We start from the raw sequence: 16,149 nt of genomic DNA on the forward strand, positions 1-16,149 counted from the left end.
CTGAGTAGCGGGGATTACAGGCACGTGCCACCATGCCCAGCTAATTTTTTTGTATTTTTAGTAGAGACGGGGTTTCACCATGTTGACCAGGATGGTCTCGATCTCTTGACCTCGCGATCCACCCGCCTCGGCCTCCCAAAGTGCTGGGATTACAGGCTTGAGCCACCGCGCCCGGCCTCAAGTTTCATTCTTAAAACAAATCTACTTCTGTTGATGTCCAGTCTCCTTTCTGTGGGAGACATGATCTTTTAGGCATGTTGTTCAGATTCTGGCTCGAGGACAAGTCTGTGATCATTCAGATTCCGCTGCATATCTCATTTCTGATGCATTCTGTATTTATTTAATTAGTTTTGCTTTCAGAGACAGCCTTGTTGATCTAATTTCAGATTCCTGGGAAGAGACACCATATTGTTCCCCAGTTACTGCTTATGGATGGCTTGGAGGATGGCAGGGAATCTAGTGAAGAGGCAGGGGCAGAAACTCCAACACAGCAACTCCAAGGCCTCCGTTCTTTTCAGTCATTCTGCTCTGTCTTCCCCATAAGTCCCCAAAAGGTTCAGGAACTTTCGATATTCTGCCATTCATTCTCCTGTCTTCCAGATTGCTTCTTGTACCTGGAAAAAGCAACATTAAATTCCCTGGTCAGATTGCATGTCTGTTTTTGATTCAGAAAGTATGGTCACTATCCTCAAAGCTCCAATAAGTTACTGTTTATTGGCCATCACTGCTGAGGATGGGAGTGGGCATATCCAAATCTCTTGAGAATCCTGGGACATAAATAGCCTTTCATTAACAGAAGGCTGGCCAGGCGTGGTGGCTCACGCCTGTAATCCCAGCACTTTGGGAGGCTGAGGCGGGCGGATCACTTGAAGTCCGGAGTTTGAGATCAGCCTGGCCAACATGGCGAAACCCCGTCTCTACTAAAAATACAAAAATTAGCTGGGCGTGGTGGCAGGCACCTGTAATCCCAGCTACTCAGGAGGGTGAGGCAGGAGAATTACTTGAGAATTGCTCCGGGAGGCGGAGGTTGTAGTGAGCTGAGGTTGCGCCACTGCACTCCAGCCTGGGCAACAGAGAGAGACTCCATCTCAAAAAAATAAATAAATAGAAATAAAAATAAATAAAATAAAGAGAAGGTTGTGGGGAGTAACAGGTCTCCTCTGCTGACGTGGATTGGTGAAGCAGGATCTAGTGCTTGGGTCTCTTGCTTCTCCATGTAGACAGCAGAATCTAGTTGATAAAAGAGAAACTTTGGGGTTCTGAAGAAATAGAATGTTTTAAGGCCTAAAGATTGCTTGGAATTCAACTAACATAGCTCCATCATTTTACAGGTGAAGAACCAAGGTCCAGAGGGAAGTTACATGTCACACTGCCAATTAGGGAGTGAGCCATAATAGAACCCAGCATTCTTTCTACCCGTCTGTACTGCCTCCCAAAAGAATGGTGGCCCAGCTTCCTGACCATTGGGCAGGACAGGAGCCTCTGAGGAGGTGTAGGATATCACAGCACTGTTGATTGTTGTCTATACAAAATGAATAATATGCTAAATGCATAAAGGGTGATGGACCCTGGGGTGAGCTGCACCCCCACATTGAGAGTCAGATGATGCTGTGTACCCTCAAGCTAGTAAGAATCAGTCCACAGCGAGAATTGGCGAGTTCCCGCTGCAGCATGACTTGGAGCTCTTTTGTTTTCCTTTGCTGCCATCTTGAGGCCTGTCACATATCACATAGAAATACTTTTGGAGCAGAGGTACATTTCTCATCATTGCTCAGATGAAAGAGCCCTGGAGAGGAAAGGTCTGTCTGGCTTGATATTGAGGAATGAAGATAAGGGAACACACCCTCACAGTGCGTAGGTGCTCGGCACTGAGCTTCTGGTACAGTGGAGTGTCGTGGTAAGAACATGAGCTTTGGGGTTCACTCTGAGCTCCTCTGCTTGTGTGACCTCGGGCAAATCATTTCGAGCTCTCTGAGTCTCAGTTTCATCATCTTAAAAATTGGATGAATAATCCCACTTTGCAGGCTCAAAGGAGATAATGTACAAAAAGAGGCTAGCACTGTGCCTGGTACATAGTAGGTACTCATAATGTATTCACAGTGGTGGGGGGAGGTGATTAGATGTGTTGCTTAAACCCTTGGGGAGATTGGGGCAAGTGGCCAGTCCATGAGCTCCTTGAGAGGTTGTATTTCCAGGGCAGGGCGTTGTAGACAGTGGACTGAATACATGTGTGCTGCGTTTGGGGGTAGGTGGGTTGTGAAGAGGTTGGCCTGCCTAGAGCAGAGGGTTAGTGCTCAGTTCTGCAGGCATCTGGGGAGTCATTGAAGCCAGGCCCCTCAGGCCTGGTACCTGAGAAGAATTGGGCCAGGCATCAGAAGCAATCTTGTTGTTGCAGAGGGAGATGGAAAGTTTTAATAAATGTGATAAGGCGCGCTGTGGCCCTGGTGCTCTGTTCTTTAGGGGGGTGAGAAGGCTAAGGGTTGCTGCTACTGGCATCTGCTGAGCACTTACCATGTGCCAGGCACTGTGCTAGGCTGAGCCTCACAGCCACACCCCATTAAGGGAGGGATTCTCACCAGCTCACCCCCAAAGCCCCATTTTACAAGGCAAAGCACTGATACTCAGCATAGTGAAGTACCTTCACTACGATTCCATGGCTTGTAAGTACTGGAGCCGGGAGTGCTGTGATCGCAGCACGCTGATGCCTGCCTGCCCCACCTCGCCAGCCGGGCCTCCTTTCACTCTTTCAACAAATGCCCCCGTCTGAGGCCCACCTCCTCCTCTCCCTGTGTGTCCGTCTGTCATTTAGCGCTTAGCATAGATGGACACTCCCCTCAGTAAGGCCACATCTTGGCTCTCTCAGCTGAGGACAGAGCCTGTGCTATGTTCATCTCTGTCTCCTTTGCAGCATAAGGGAAGGAGAGAGGCCTGGGGTGAAGATGGAGGAAGACGACAAAGAAGGAAGGGGAAGTCTGTGTCCCACATGCTCCTACTTTTTTTTTTTTTGAGAGGGAGTCTTGCTTCTTTACCCAGGCTGGAGCGCAGTGGCACAATCTCAGCAGCTCTCTGTAACCTCTGCCTCCCAGGTTCAAGCGATTCTCTGCCTCAGCCCCCCAGGTACCTGGGATTACAGGCGCCTGCCACCATGCCCAGCTAATTTTTTTATTTTAGTAGAGATGAGGTTTCACCCATCTTGGCCAGGCTGGTCTTGAACTCCTGACCTCGTGATCCATCTGCCTCGGCCTCCCAAAGTGCTGGGATTCCAGGCGTGAGCCACCGCGCCCAGCCATGCTTCCACTTTCAACTTCCATGATCCTCCTCCGCCCCACTGTCCTGACCCTACCTCCTCTACACACACACACACACACACACACACACACACACACACACACACGCGCGCGTACACATGTGTGTGTGTACACTGGCGTATACACTCTCACATTTTTCTTAGGAAGGAGTAGTGGGAGGGGAAGGGTGTGGTTCAGATATCACTCGTTTCCCTGGTTCCCTCAGTGATGTCCCCAACTCCATTCTCTCCTCTCACCTTCTTTTGCCTCTGAACTGGCCTCACAATGAAAAAAGCAGACCAGTGTAGTAGAAAGGAGCCCAGCAGCTGACTCATTTATCCCCTCAGCCTCGTTCTCTTCATCTGGAAAATAAGCAGGTTGGAGCAGGCAGTTGGCAAAGCCTCTTCTATGGTGTTAATAATACCTGGCATTTGCCTACCGGGTTCCAAAGGGCTTAATTATCCCAACAGCCCCATGAGGATCGGCCTCGTGTCACAAATGGGGGAGACTGAGGCTCAGACTCAGACAGGTGAAGTGACTTGCCCAGGTCATGGGGCTGGTAAGTGACAGAGCCAACATTTGAGCCTAGGTCTTTCTGTTTCAAGTTCGGGCTTTGCCCTTGCCCACGGCTGCTGGCTGCCTCGAGGAAAGCCACACTCCTCACTGCAATCCGCTAGGCTCCACATGGTTGGTTCCTGGGTTCCTGGTGCCTCTTTGACCTCACCTCCGACCACTCTTCCCCTTGCTCACTGCACCCCAGCACCACCGTCTTCCTCTCCATCCCGCCAACTGGCAAGGCACTCTACCGTCTCCCGGCCTTGCTCTTGCTTCTCTCCGCATGAAATACTCTTCCCCTCATTTTTATGACATGCATTAGGCCTCAAGGTTCCCAAAGCCACTCTACCTAGGGCAGAGGGAGAAGAGTAGAGAGCGTATACTGACTCTGTTGGTTTTTTTTCTCTGTTTCTCTTTCAGATCTGATGGTGAGAATTCCAGAACTGTCAGGTCAGTACCTCCTTTCTTTAATACTAGTTGGGAGATGGGGCAGGGCCTGGGGTGGGGGCCTCTGGTTTGTAACTGCAGGACCCATGGGCAGGGGGAGGGGCCACCTCAAGGGTGTCTTCCCTGTTGGTATTAGGGGTGGCTATGGAGTGGAGTGGGAGGGTGGTTGGGGGATGTGTCAGTTGTGGGGAGGGGGTTCAAGACTGTTCCTTAGTCTTTCTAACCCTAGTTGACTTGGGGGCTTGGCTGAACACCATAGAGGCTCATAGGAGCTGCCCAGATGTGAAAGCTGATTTTCAGAGAGGTCAGCTCTGGACCCAGGACCTTTTCTACCTTCTCCTCCCAGAGGAAGAGGGCATGATCATGCTGAGCTTCCCTGGTCTAGCGTTCACGTTCCACCCTGAATCCATGCCAGACCCGAGTAGTGGGATTTGGATGGACTCTGGATATAACACATTCTAGGCTTTAGAACTATACATTATGGTGACAAGGAAAAATTTTTTGTGTGTGCTTGGTAAAAAAAAAGTTTACAAGCTTCAGTATGTTTTATTTTCTGTTTCTGTTGGTGGTGTTATTGCTGTTACTGACCCATTGGTAAACATAGTAAGTCTTAAAGATGTGCTCAACCTGCTAGTTGGGGAGGCAGGAGTAAAACTTGGGTAAAGGTAAAGACAAGGGTCCTTTGTGCATTGCCCAGGCCTTACCCCATCAGAACCTTCGTGAAGGCAGAGGTGTCAAGTATGGGGATTATATAGGAATGATGAAGGGCTCAGGAGAGGACCCACTCAGCCTAGCATCCAGGTTGGGGGCTATGGGATAGGTCGTTGAGATGAGTTGAGCCCAGGCAGCAGAGGCACAGATGGGTACAGTCCTTCCCAGCCACGGCTGCCAGTAGCATAATTGGCACCTCTGTGAAGAATAGAAAAAGATGTTCCTTTCAAAGGCACATCCTCTGAGTGGCTCCATTGAACATAGCACGGGTTGGATATCAGCCCCCGTTCGTGTCCTCTTGGCTGTGACCCTTTGTGCACAACTTGCCCGACTGTATGCAGCAACCCTGGTCCTGTCATCCAGGCAGTGGATGTGGGCTGGGGACAGAGGATGCCAGCATACAAACAAAAGTGTCTAATGAGGCACACTCTGTTCTAGCACCCCAGGCAGGGGATCTGGGGTAAACACATGGATACCCACAGCCAAGATTGGGGCTGTGGGATGAACACACACTGAAGCCAGCTTTCATGCAATCAGTCCCAGTGTCCAGGAAGGGGGTTTGTGACAAGACATAATTAGTCCCAGCATGCAGCCAAGGAGCATGTCATGGGCACAGCTTGTTCTAGCACTTAGGAAGGCACCTGTCTAGCAAAGGGTGTAGATCTCAGTGTCCCACCGTGGGTTTGGAGAGAGGCCATCTGAGCTGACCCCGAGCACAGGGCTCCTGCAAGCATCCCCAGTGATGTGCCTGCTACTTGTTGAAGAACAAGATTGAAAACATCTCTAGTTTTCAGCAATTCCCAGCAGGGAAGTTCCTGGGACTTAGAGCTCAGGACATTTCATAATGAGCATAATCATAAGTCAAGTAATGATATACATTTGGGCCTTTACAACTTACAGAAGTTGTCAGGGACTTTCTTTTGTTTGATCCTCCCAGTGACACTGTAGGTAGAACCTGGGCTGGCCTTATCGTCATTGTTTTACAGTTGAGGAAACTGAGGCTCAGAGTGGTTATGGGTTTTGCCTACAGCCAGGCAGCTAATATGTGGATTCAGCTAATATATGGATCCTGAGTCAGGATTCAAACCCAAGTCTGTCTGGCGCCACCCCAGAGTGCTACCGACACCATCACCACGGGAGCTCTCAACAGCCTGGCAGATAATCATCATCATCCCATCCTCATCCTAATATTAGCGATTATAGCAGTCATCATCGGTTCCTCACATACTAACAGTTCAGAATATCATCGTATTTAATGCTCACAACAGCCCTAATAGGCATGGATTACAACCCCTGATTAACAGATGAGGAGAAAGAGTTTCTGAGAGAGTCAGTGCCTTGAGCTGTCTGGTTCTAAAGCCACATTTAATTTATTCAGACACGTTTCCTGATATCCATCCTGGGCCCACAGTCTAGGAGGCTATAAGGGCCTAGAGGACTCAGAGCATCTGGGAAGTGAGGGTCAAACTCAGGCTATGGGAACGGGCTAAAGTATGGCGTGTGGAGGGCAAGATCTTGACAACATGATGGGAAGGCAACTTGAACTTGCAACCAGGGCTGGGTAGGGACCCACTTGTAACTTCTTGAGTTCACTCCAGTTAGGGTAAGGAAGAGCTTCCCAGAGCAGGCAGTGTCTCAGCCATGCTGTGGGGGGCTGCCGTGCAGATTTGTATAAGGAGGGTGTCCCGGAGGTGGGATCAGCAGGGCAGAGGAAAGCAAGCGGGGTGGGTTTAGAGACAGGGACCGATCCGTAGGGCGAAAATAGAAGATTTAGGCAGGAAAAGAGCAGTGAGGTCAGAACGCCGGTCAGGGCTGGGTCACAGCGACTTTCTGACATCAGTAGGGAGCTGGGGGAAGTTGGAGGAGAAAGGCGAGGCTCTGTAGCATAGGAAGGGCAGAAACATTGGCTCCATGCATAGGGCTCCATTTGGGGGTAGGTTGCTTTCTACTTGTGTGACTGGACAATCTGTTCGTCTCTTGGAACCCCAGTTTCCTTGTCTAATAAACTTCACGTGTGTGTGTGCGTGTGTGTGTGGAGGGGGAAAGGTTGGGGGGGAAGAAGAAACACTGAGGAGAGGCACTAGGCCTGGGCTTTTATGGGAACGGAATAGCAAGAAGAGAGCAGAGTCGGGAGATTGCAAGCCACCCGTGGCAGGTCCCAGGCCTGAGGGCTTCTAAATATGGGGTGCCAGAGGAAGTGTGGAGTCTAATTACAACCGACAGCTGGTGATGGGGGTGGGGGGTAGGCACAGGCAGAGAAAGGTGCCTGGACTTCTTGTGGATCCCTGAGAAGTTGTCACAGATCTACCTAAAGGCACCTTAAGCCAAGGTCCAGAGAGGGATTGGCCATGGCCCAAGGTCACAAAGCTAGCTAGCAGCATACCGCACTTCCTAGCTGTGTGCTCTTTGCAAAATCACTTAACTTCTCTGGTTCTTAGTTTCCCATGGAAACAATAGTCTTGACTTCTCTGGGTTAATGAGAGAACTTAAAGCAATGCAGGTGAGAAATAGTGGCGCAAAAAACTGTAGAGTCCTCCGCTCTCCCCTAACCCAATCCATCATCATATGCTATACAGTCAGGCTGGAAGAATGTGAAGAGGTGTAGAACTTGAAAACAGAGAGGGCGGGAGGGGCCTGATGAGGCCCTCACCGGAAGATGAGGGGACCCAGGTCTAGATGCACTGCTACAGTGAGGGTCAGCCTGAACTTGTTGGCCCTGGAGACAAGGCTGGGGTTGCTAGGCACACAAGGATGAAAGCCGGAGGAGGTGGTATGTTGCTAGGGAAGGAGGGAGGGGGTGGGGGAGCCGCTGACACCCGCGGAGCCAGGGATGTCCCCATGGCAACGGGAGCCGCTGCAGTTGGAGGAAAAGTGGGAGGAGGAGCCTCCCACTCTGGGTCTCAGTGCCCCCATCTGTCCTACGGGAGTTTGGATTAGATAATCTCTTTTGACCTCTTAGCAGTTTGGGATGGCCAAGACCTCATGAACCATCCGTGGCTCCCTCATCCACATGTCCAAGACACTACCGGTCCCAGAGCCATCCAGCCGCGTCACCTCCCATGTTGCCTCCCGTTCGGCTCAGCCCAGTGGCCCACCCTGCCCTGTTCCTACCACTTCCTTCGCCTGGAACCTTGCCACTTACTGCTTCCCAGTCTGGGGGTGCTGCAGACACAGATGAGCCAGCTCTGGCTAGCCCAAATGGGAGCGTGATGATGGGGTAGACAGCCAGTGTATAAGGACAGAAGTCTAGAAGAGTCAGAGCTGGATTCTGACAGTGGGACAGAGGAGGAGGTACCTTTCCAGGAAGCGAAAAAAGGGCAAGAAGGGATAAGAGGTTTCTTTTCTCCTCTCCTTCCTCTCAGTGTTCTGCCTCCGCCTGGCCCAGCCCCAGGAAGTGGGTGACCCCTAAGCAGGCTGAGTGCCTGGTTGGCACCGAAATAAACTTACCTTCTCTCTCTTCCCCCCCCCCCCCTTGCTTCTGTCCCCTCTGTCCTGGCTTTAATTAGCAGCCCTGGGGATGAGTCACTTGGCAGCTGGGGTGGGAGGCTGCACAGAGCCCAGTGAAGCTCTGACTCCTGCCCTGAGCCTTACGGGCAGTACCTCTGCGTGCATGCATGTGGGTGCACTGCTGCATGTCGGGGGCTCCATGGCAGTGCAGCTGTAAAGAGCACAGTGCAACACTGCATGCTGGCACGTGCCCCTGCATGTCAGGGGGTCTGCAGACAACCATATCTGGTTGCTGCTGCGTTTGTTTCTGTGTGCCACTGAATGTCAGCATGTGTGTGTGAGCGTGTGGCTGGAGTGTGTGGCTGTGGTTGCAAGTGTCAGGGAACAAGGGAGCTTCTGGGTGAACACACACAAATGCTGGATAATTGCATTCGCCCCTCTCTACCTAAGCGTTCTTTATGTGATTTTGCTTACACAAGCCCTGCCGTTATATTCCAAATTTTCACTTGTCTTAGTCTGGGTACACTTCGTGGCGAGGAACAGAAACCCATCCAAGCTAGCTCAAAAATAAAGGGTTGGCGGGGGGACTATTGTGAGGCTACACCTCACAGAATCTAAGAACAGTGAAAAAAATACAGCCAAGCCTCACACCAACTGGAAGTGGGACCAGGAAGTCGAGAACCAAGGTTGCTGCCTCGCTCTCTGCACCTCCTGGGCCCATGTCTCATCTTTCTCCATCTCTCATGGCTTGCCTGGTCCTGATCATCTTTTTCGTGGACTCCTCTCTCTGGATTGGCTTCCTCTGCTTGCTATATGACCTTTTTCAGCTTCAGGATCCGCCCGCCCCCACCATCGGACTGCAATGATCCTCCAGTCTGTGGTAACACAAGGCAGCAAGGGGCCGTGTGAGATAACTGATCCCCCAAGAACTGGATGAGAGGAGAGAGAGAAAACACTTAGTACTTCGTGTTTCTTCTGCGATAAAGACAGGTTTTATGCGTACCCAAGTGAGGTCAGAGCCTGGTCGGCTCAGAGGCAAACACTTGTAAGATTGGTTTTGGTTCCAATTTTATAGCAAGATGACCTTTTGCTCACTGTGCTTTCAAGTTCCATATCCTTGCATCAAAACATGCTGTTTTGTCTAAAACTACCTTATTATTTTATGCCAAGAAGGCTTTTAAATGTAGTGAATATTACCATTGCTACCAGCTTGTGGTAATTTTTCATAGCCTCAGAACAACTGGCATAATGCTACTGATGTTACAGCTGCCACCCAACTCTTGGTGGCCTCAGGAATTTTGATATTTCGTGAGTTCAGTGACTGAATTTATAGTTATCTCCAGTATATAATTACAAGTACACATTATCAATGTTATCAGCTTGACGCTGGAGCTTACTTTTCCATTAATACAAACGCTGCAGGTTTTACATTAATTACAGAGGGAATTAATGACCCCTTAGACAAGTTTTCACCTATGAATAAAGAGTTTGGAACCAGCTGTGCCAGTAATGACTGTTCTCCAGATACAGGGGTGATGCCCACAGCTCTGGCCTTGGTCCTGACGTCGCATCCTCTGGCCAAGAATAGGGCTTCCCACCACCTCCTCAGAGGTCTCCTGATTCCAGCCTAGCATACAGTAGGTGCTGTTATTTTTGATAAAATTGATAGTTTTATTATTGCTATTAAAACCACCTTCCATATATAAATGGTAAACCTAGGTGGGAGAGATTATCCCAGGTTCTGGGCAGTCTCCTTCAACTCCCCCTGCCCTTTTCTCACTGTTCCAAATAGTAATAATTGCTTCAATTCAGAAAATGTCTGCTAAATATCAGGTAGTATTACACAGCACTGGACACACATTATCTTTAATCTTCGTGGCCACCCTGCCAAGTAGGGTGACTTACAGGTGGGGAGACTAAAACCTCGAGAGGTAAAGTGACCTGCCCCAAGTTGTCCATCCATCCATCCATTCATTTATTCCTTCATTCAAGGATTTATTGAGTGCCTACAATGTGCCAGATGCTGCTAAATGTGGCTGACAGGGTGGTGAGTAACAGCCCTGCTGTGATGAAGCCCACTGTCTGGTCAGGAAATAGACAAGGAGGCAGACAATTAGAGACAATTATAGGGGAAGTGCAGGGTGCTGTGGGAGCACCACAGAAATATACCCAACCCAGCCTGAGGGCCAGGGAGGCTTCTCCAAGCCGACATCTAAGCAGAAGCTTGGAGTGTGAGTGGAAGTTAGCCAGGGGAGGGGCTGGGTGGGGCAAGATGAAGTGGAGAGTGTTGCAGGCCAGAACTGCACATTTTGGCACCCACGTTTGTGAAGGACTAAAGGAGTTTCTGCAGTGAGATGGCGATGTCATGAGAAATGGTCTGGTCTGGAAAGGGAACAGAAGGTTTATTGGGAGGCTGGAGCTGCTGCCCTGGTTGCTTAGATCCAGCGCTGAGGAGCTGCAGGATCCAGCAAGTTTCCATTCGACAATTGCGGGCCTGGGGGCCCCCTGGGTTGGCCTGACCAACATCAGGCTGGGATTCCAGTGGCCACAGTGCCCCCTAGTGTCCACCAGCCCACCTTGCAGCCTCCACCTCTGTTCATTGTCTCCCACCATGTGTGACCAGGTGCCCTGTGCTGAATGCTGGGGACACTGGGATGAACAAAACACAGAGCTCTCACAGAGCTCCCGGCAGAGAGGGGGCAGCAGGCATCTGAACACAGTGTTAAGAGAAGCCGGCTGAGAGGCGAGCAGGGCGGAAGGACACAAGGGAGGTGACCCATCCTGCTTGGGTGGGGTCAAGGCAGGTTCTCAAAGGGCACAACATCTAGCTGACTTTTGAAGAACAAGGGGGAGCCAGCCAGGTGGGGAGATGACAGTAGGGGCAAAGCGGGAGAACAGAGGTACTATTACAGGGCATTTGACACACAGTCTCTTTAATAAAGCTTGCAGCAGCAGAGTGGAGCCGAGAGTTGCAGGTCTTCTGTCTGGGTGGGGTGCAGGTTGAAGGTAAGGAGAAGGCTGAGACTAGCTGGAGGTGTGGTGCACAGGCTAGCTCACAGAAGGTTCTAGGATGCCTGCCACTAGCTCATCATGGGCACTTAGTGAATAGAATCATATAAGAAGCTTCCCTACCCTTTGGGATCACAGACCCATCTGAGGATCTGGCCAAAGCTAGAGATGCTCTCCCCAGAAATTAATACTCTTCATACAACTTTGGGGACTTCCAAGACACTTCCCACTCCACATGCATGTCCACAAACCACAGGCTCCCAAACTGCTCTTCCTATAGGTACGGAAACCCACACGGAGGCCTCCAAGGCTCTGCATGCTGGGCCTCCACCTCCATCTCCAGTCTTGCCTTTCTCCCCCGCACCTTTCCGGCCTTGCTACGCCGGCATCTTCATGCTTGCTGGAAATAGCACTTTGGGTCCTTTGTCCAGGTTGCTTCCTCTGCCTGGAATGCTCTCCTCTTGCCATCTCTACCTTTTGCTCAGTTGAACTGCATTAGTTTGTGAATATCTGTATCCTATCACTTGGATACAAGCTCCATGAGAGCAGGACATGTATACCCTTAGTCCCTGCTGTACCCAGCCCCGGGCACAGTGCCTGGGCCACAGTATCCGTCACATAAGAGCATGAAGGCCCTGCCAGTGCCCTGTGGCTGGGTCAGGCTCCCCACCCTTCATTCCTTCCTCCCTTCAGCCCCTGATGGATCATCATCTGAGTCGGCTCAGCATGCTCAGCTAAGACTGAATTCCAAAAGTGGCCCCAGGTTCAGGGACATTTTCTTAGAAATCTTCCTCACTATCCCTGAAACAAACAGGCTTCCCATGGGTCCTCTGCCTCTCTGGGAGAAGGGTCAGACTCTCTCCAGCTCAAGCTGAGACTCTTCACCACGTGCACACTTTCTCTGCCAAATCCCTACAAGAACGGTGAGGTAGGAATTGCCACTCCTCTTCTATAGATGAGCAAACTAAGCCTTAGAGGGCTTACCCAGCTAAAAAGTGATAGGGTGGGGACTTGTACCTAGCTTTACCAGGCACCAAAGTGTAGGTTTTTTTGCTTCATCAGAGAGGGAAAGGGGCTTACCCAAGGTCACATGGCATCATCCCTTAAAGCTACCACTACACTATTTTTTTTTTGGACAGGGTCTTGCTGTGTTACCCAGGCTGGAGTCTAGTGGCATCATCTCAGCTCACGGCAACCTCCGCCTCTAGGGCTCAAGCGATCGGCCTGCTTCAGCCTCCCTAGTCGCTGGGACTACAGGTGTGCACCACCATGCCTGGCTAATTTTTGTATTTTTAGTAGAGACAGGGTTTTGCCATGTTGCTCAGGCTGGTATCAAACTCCTGAGCTCAGGTGATCTGCCCGCCCCGGCCCCCCAAAGTGCTGGGATTACAGGCGTGAACCCCTGCACCCGGCCCAGCACTGCACTTAATGTCTATCAGCTCCTGCCAGGTCAAGAGGGTTTAGCTCTTAGGGTGATAACTGCAAATGGCTAGTTACAAGGTGAAGCTGCTGCAGCAGCTAGGAGAGTTGCTCAAGGAGAGTTTTTTTGTTTGTTTATTTGTTTGTTTGTTTGTTTTTAAGGCAGGAGCTAAGGGCAGAGCCCTGAGGACCAGGGCTTTGAGGGTGGGCAGAGGGAGAGGAGGCCACCAAGGACCCACAGATGCCAACCTTGCGGTGGTCCGGAGGGCCTCTCTCTCTCAGTAGCTTTGGCTTTCTTGAGAGGAACCAGCTGCCCCGGCAGGGAGGCAGGAAGGCTGGCCTGTTGCCTGTCAGCTTCCATTTCTTCTAGATCACTGGCCCCCTGGCCCCTCCCAGGGCCGCCTTCTGCTCAGAACAGCCAGGGGCCTGGGCTCTGGAGCCATGAAAGGATGGGAGCACTTCACGTTGGACCTGTGGTACTCTTTAGGAGCCCCACATCCTTCAGAGCTGAAAAACTCTCTCCTTTCCCCAGTCACACCCATGTGGAGGACAGAGAGGTGGCTGTTATAGGCAGGCAGGGAACCAGGGCACTGGAGTCTACTCTGACTTGCTGCATGAACTTTAGTAAGACTCTTCTGCTCTCCAGGCCTCAATTTCCCCATCTGTAAAGTCAGGCTGGGCAGTTTCCTTGGAAGAACAGCTTCTTGGCATTTCTTTTGATTTCTCCTCTTCTCTTCAGGAAGCATTTCTCTCAGCCAGTCTAGAAAACAAGACAGACAAGTGAGAATTGACTGCAGTGGGAAAGAATATTGGCCGGGGCCCCATCTTGAGATCTCAAAATGGGTCATTTGAATTTTCCTTGATATGGAGAGTCCCAGAACAACTCCTAGACATAGTCTCTTTAACTGTGCTGAAAATGATGGTATTAGTGAAAAGCTTCTATGGAAAGGTTTCTGTATTCACAAGGTAGCGATATGGCTGAGGGCACAGATTCCAGGTTTCGGAATAGCCAAACCGGGTCTTGATCTTGGGGTTCTGCCACTGACTAGCAGTATCACTTCACCTCTCTCCATCTCAATGTTCTGTTCAGGAGAACAGAGCCACACACTTGGTGGAGCGCTTGGGGAGATTCTAGCAGAGGTGCCTGGAGGGAGCCCAGCCTGGGGTTTGGCCCAGAGGAGTGACTGACTACAAGCTCTCCAGGCCGCTTCCTCCTCCGAGGAGTTCCCAGCCCTCCAGGAGGAGTAGGGGAAGGAGCAAAGTTTCCAGTTGCAATCTGGCCCGCAGCCCAGCTGGCCTGGCCCCGCCTTCTTAGTTCCTCCTTCTAGGGAAGGGCTGGGGAGGAGGGGGTGGTGACACAGTGGAGACACCGGCTAGGCCAGGGGGCCTGCCCTTGGGACAGGTCCAGACCCATGGAGCCCCCCAGGAGGAGCAACAGGTAGGAACCTGGGCCCCGTAGTCTGGCCCCTCCCTTCCTGCCCAGGCCTGGACCCAGTCCCTGGGCTGCTGATTCAGCAGCCTCCTGGCTTCCTGGTTCCTGGCTCCCTTCTTGGACTCTGAGAGGCCTTTGGCCCGGGGGAGGGAGCCAGCTCGAGTGGGAGAGCCCATGGGCATCCAGGTGTCCAGCTCTGGAAGGACCCTGAGCCCTGAGCAGCACAGCCTATGGCCAGTGAGGGGTGAGCTTGGCTGCTACCCGGCTTATCGACTGTGTGTTCAGGGCACTGCAGGGTTCCAGGCTCTCAGCCCCTGAGATTCTAACAGCAACATTTCAGCAGCCTAAGGGTCTCTGAGTCTCAGATTCAAAAGAGATCATGAGTCAAGGACTTGGGCTGGAGACTGGCACCTGAGAAGCAGTTGCCCTGATGATTAATCCGGAGCCTTTGATAAGAAGAGTCTCAGATTCAAAGATTCCCTGTAAGGTTCTGAGATTTGGACATCTTCAAATTTGCAGCTGGCCTGGCCCGCAGCCACATCTCCTGGCTTTTACATGGGCTTTTGAATGGCCAGGTCCTGACCATAGCCTGCCTCTAGGGGCTTGTGGGTGACAGGGGCTGGCTGACCTGGAGGGGTCGGCTCCAGTCCCAGCTTGCTCTGTCTCCAGCTGACTGGCACGCCTCTGGCATCTGCGCTGCATGGGGTAGGGTAGGGACCAGGCCCTCAGCCTCCCTGCCCTGCTGTGCCGCCCCCTACCCTTGGCCATTCTGTGGGAGGCAGGAGGTTGGAGGGGCCTTTGGACCCCGCACTAGGGGTGGGAGCGCAGCATCAGGGGTGGAGTGCGGGCCCTGCCTTGGGGTGGGGGGGAAGCACTGGCCTTCAAAGCAAAAGACTCCTACCTGGAACCACCCCATCCTCGGCCTCACCCACTCGGCCCTGAGTCCCATCCTGTCACCAAGACCACTGAGACCTTGTCAGCCTCCTCCACCCTCGCCCTCCTCTGCTCTGGCACGCTCTGCCTCTCTCTGGCTTCTCTCTGTGTCTTTTGTCTCACCCTTTCTCTGTCTTCCTCTTTCTCTGTCTTTCTCCTCTTCTGTCTCTTTCGGTTTCTCTCCGTCTCTCTCCCTCTCTTCCTTCAGTGTTCCCCCTACCCACCCACCTGGGTTCTCCCCCGTCTTCGGGCCCAGAGCCTCTCCTTCCTCGATCCCTTTCTCCCTTCCTGTGAGGGGTCTTCTCTCAGGGGAGCCCCCAGGCATCTTTCCCCCTTCTCTTTCATCCCTCCTTCCCCCTCCCGTCCTCCCTACCCCTGTGGCGTCTGGTGTGAGGAGGGCTCCCTTCCCCCTTCCCTGCTGTGGTGTCCCAGCGTCTCTGTGGCTGAGGTCCCCACGGAGTCACCTGGAACACAGGAGGCCCAGCCCGGCTCTTTCGTCTCTACTGCCCCCTGTTGTCGTTGTGTTCTGTATGTGGTTCCAGTGCCGTCCTCTCTTTCTTGACTTTGTGGTTTTTTTCTTTTTTTCTTCCTTCCTTCCTTCCTTCCTTCCTTCCTTCCTTCCTTCCTTCTTTCTTTCCTTCCTTCCTTCCTCCTTTCCTTCCCTGCTTCCCTCCTTCCTTCCTTCCCTCCTTCCTCCCCTCTTTCCTTCCTACCTTCCTTCCCTCCTTCCCTCTTTCCTTCCTCCCTCCCTTCTTCCTCCCTCCCTTCCTTTCCTCCCTCCTTCCTTCCTTTCTTCCTTCCTTTCCTCCCTCCTTCCTTCCTTTCTTCCTTCCTTTCCTCCCTCCTTCCTTCCTTTCTTCCATCCTTTCCTCCCTTCCTCCCTTCCTTCCTTCCCTCCCTCCCTCCTTC

The 16,149-nt window shown here is 51.9% G+C and overlaps 2 protein-coding genes across 3 annotated transcripts in view; both read left to right on the forward strand.

Annotated features, from left to right (window-relative positions):
* The window catches only part of LOC119469387 (IQ motif and SEC7 domain-containing protein 2-like), a 35,146-nt gene extending 25,111 nt beyond the window's left edge, over window positions 1-10,035 (forward strand). The window contains exons 2-4 of the mRNA XM_037734591.1: window positions 4,263-4,292; window positions 7,199-7,204; window positions 9,978-10,035. Coding sequence (XP_037590519.1) covers window positions 4,263-4,292; window positions 7,199-7,204; window positions 9,978-10,035 — 94 coding nt within the window. The remainder of the gene's footprint in view (window positions 1-4,262; window positions 4,293-7,198; window positions 7,205-9,977) is intronic.
* A 3,175-nt stretch (window positions 10,036-13,210) lies between these two features.
* IQSEC2 (IQ motif and Sec7 domain ArfGEF 2) overlaps window positions 13,211-16,149 on the forward strand; it is a 47,358-nt gene continuing 44,419 nt past the window's right edge. The window contains exon 1 of one of the 2 annotated variants that reach the window (XM_037734593.1): window positions 13,211-14,313. In XM_037734593.1, coding sequence (XP_037590521.1) covers window positions 14,288-14,313 — 26 coding nt within the window. In that variant the 5' untranslated portion in view covers window positions 13,211-14,287. The remainder of the gene's footprint in view (window positions 14,314-16,149) is intronic. The other variant, XM_037734592.1, reaches the window with a different exon arrangement.

This window comes from Cebus imitator, unplaced genomic scaffold (genome assembly GCF_001604975.1).
Source record: "Cebus imitator isolate Cc_AM_T3 unplaced genomic scaffold, Cebus_imitator-1.0 Scaffold640, whole genome shotgun sequence".
NCBI classification, from domain to species: domain Eukaryota; kingdom Metazoa; phylum Chordata; class Mammalia; order Primates; family Cebidae; genus Cebus; species Cebus imitator.